Below are 2,439 nucleotides of genomic sequence, written 5' to 3'. Positions count from 1 at the left end.
AATTAGTACACTTTTTCATCTCAGTACAAGTACATAGAACTATTTAGAAAAGAATTAGAGATGCATATATTTTAAAGAAAAGCTAAGAAAAATCATTAGTAATTTTAATGAGTACAGACATTTGGTGTTTTGAAATTATAATTTCTACAAATATGGTCAGCTCTATTGTTGTAGAATATGTTCCCTAGATATATGTTGGTTTTTTTATTTTAAAGAATCTGATGATTTCTCATTAGGATACTGGAGAGGAAGAATGATAAAGAACAACCAAACTCTCTTCAACCAGTTCCTCCTCCTGGGCCTGCCGATCCCTGCAGAGCACCAGCAACTGTTCTTTGCCCTGTTCCTGTCCATGTACCTCACCACCATCCTGGGGAACCTCATCATCATCATCCTCATTCGACTGGACTCCCATCTCCACACACCCATGTACTTGTTTCTCAGCAACTTGTCCTTCTCTGATCTCTGCTTTTCCTCTGTCACAATGCCCAAGTTGCTGCAGAACATGCAGAGCCAGGACACATCCATCACCTATGCAGGCTGCCTGACACAAATGTACTTTTTTGTTCTTTTTGGAGGCCTGGAAATCTTCCTCCTTGTGGTCATGGCCTATGACCGCTATGTGGCCATCTGCCTTCCCCTTCACTACACCAGCATCATGAGTCTCAAGCTCTGTGTGTGTCTGGTGCTGCTGTCCTGGGTGATTAGTATACTGAATTCCATGTTACACACTCTACTCTTGGCTAGGTTGTCATTCTGTGAGGACAACATGATCCGCCACTTTTTCTGTGACATGTCTGCCCTGCTCAAGTTGGCCTGCTCTGATATTTATATAAATGAACTTATGATATTTATCTTGGGAGGACCCCTTATGGTCATTCCATTCTTACTCATTGTTATGTCCTATGTACAAATTATCTTCTCTATTCTAAAGGCTTCATCTACTCGGGCCATCTACAAGGTCTTCTCTACCTGTGGCTCCCACCTGACTGTGGTGTCACTATTCTATGGGACAATTATTGGTCTCTACTTATGTCCATCAGCTAATAACTTTACAGCAAAGGAGGCTTCTATTGCCATAATGTACACAGTGGTGACTCCCATGCTAAACCCTTTCATCTATAGCCTGAGGAACAGAGATATAAAGGAGGCCCTTATAAACGTTCTTATCAAGAAAATACCTTTATAATGGCATCTCTGGGATTTTTACTTAAATTTATTTAGTGAATATATTGCTATTAATATTACAAAATTTATCCTTCCTAGGGAACCCAAATACAAGAACATACTACATAATATTCCCATCTGCAAAAGGGAGTTTTAAAAAGTAGTTCAATTGGAAAAGGGGACCTTGGAGATCCAATGATGCCATCCTCTGCCTTAAATGTGTGTTTCTGCTGGGCATAGTGGCACACACCTTTAATCCCAGCACTTGGAAGGCAGAGGCAGGCAGATCTCTGAGTTCGAAGCCAGCCTGGTCTACAGAATGAGTTCCAGGACAGCCAGGGCTACACAGGGAAACCCTGTCTCATTAAAAAAAAAATCTGTGATTCTAAGTAATCATTAAGTAAAAGCCAATGTTTTATCAGATTCTGTTCCTTACATTCTTTTTATTATTATGGAAAATAGATTCTTCTCTCATACCATACATTCCAGCCAGAGTTTCCCCTTCCTCCACACCTCTATGCTTCTTCCCCAAATATACTCCTCCCTTTCCTCTGCTGAAAAGAGCTGGCCTCCAAAAGAGGACAACTAAACACCACAATACATGATACAGTAAGAAAAGATAAAAGTCCTCATATCAAGGATGGCTAAGACAACACAATAAAAGGAAAAGACTCTTAAGATCTTGGAAAAGACTCAGAGATAAACCTGATCCCACTGTTTGGAGTCCCACAAAATCACCAAGCTAACAGCCCTAACATATAGGCAGATGACCTAGTAGAGACCACTGCAGGACCCCTGCTTGTCTTTTCAGACTTTGGGAGCCCATGTGAACCGTGCTTAGTTGTTAGTGTAGGACTGTGCTCTCCTGGTGTATTCCATTCCCTTTGATTCCTACAATCTTTCCTCACCCTCCACAGGGTTCCCCCATCTCTAAAGTGAGGAACCCAGTAGAGGATGCCAATTTAAACTCTTTCTACATAATGTTTGGGTATAGATCTCTACATCTTCTCCCATCTGATACCAGAAGAATTCTGTCTAATAATGACTGTACTGTTGCCCTACCTAGCCCTAAGCCCCTTAGCATGGTAGTTGGGGGTAGTTGATAAGCAATGAAATCAATGATAGAACCCCTGGGGACCAGGTGAGAAATAGAAGCAGACTCATGTATTGTAGTAGTGAGGAGTGCCGTTATGCCCTCTGTCCATGTCCCCTCAGTCTGTAAATGCTTGTTCTACATAGCTGGCACCAGCCAATTGACTGCTCTGGTCATAA

General features: G+C 41.7%; 1 protein-coding gene across 1 annotated transcript; it reads left to right on the top strand.

Annotated features, from left to right (window-relative positions):
• Nucleotides 1-253: 253 nt before the first annotated feature.
• On the top strand, nt 254-1,189 carry Olfr380 (olfactory receptor 380). The gene has a single exon (NM_147025.1). The coding sequence runs from the start codon at nt 254-256 to the stop codon at nt 1,187-1,189; it is 936 nt and encodes a 311-aa protein (NP_667236.1).
• The last annotated feature ends 1,250 nt before the right edge of the window (nt 1,190-2,439 follow it).

The sequence above is a fragment of the Mus musculus genome, chromosome 11 (assembly GCF_000001635.26).
Source record: "Mus musculus strain C57BL/6J chromosome 11, GRCm38.p6 C57BL/6J".
Lineage (NCBI taxonomy): Eukaryota > Metazoa > Chordata > Mammalia > Rodentia > Muridae > Mus > Mus musculus.
Note: the sequence above shows the minus strand (reverse complement) of the source record. Positions and strands in the feature narration are given on the sequence as shown.

Bases quoted from the DNA above. Each gene is read 5' to 3' on its own strand.
- Olfr380 (NM_147025.1), top strand. From the start codon at position 254: ATGATAAAGAACAACCAAACTCTCTTCAACCAGTTCCTCCTCCTGGGC.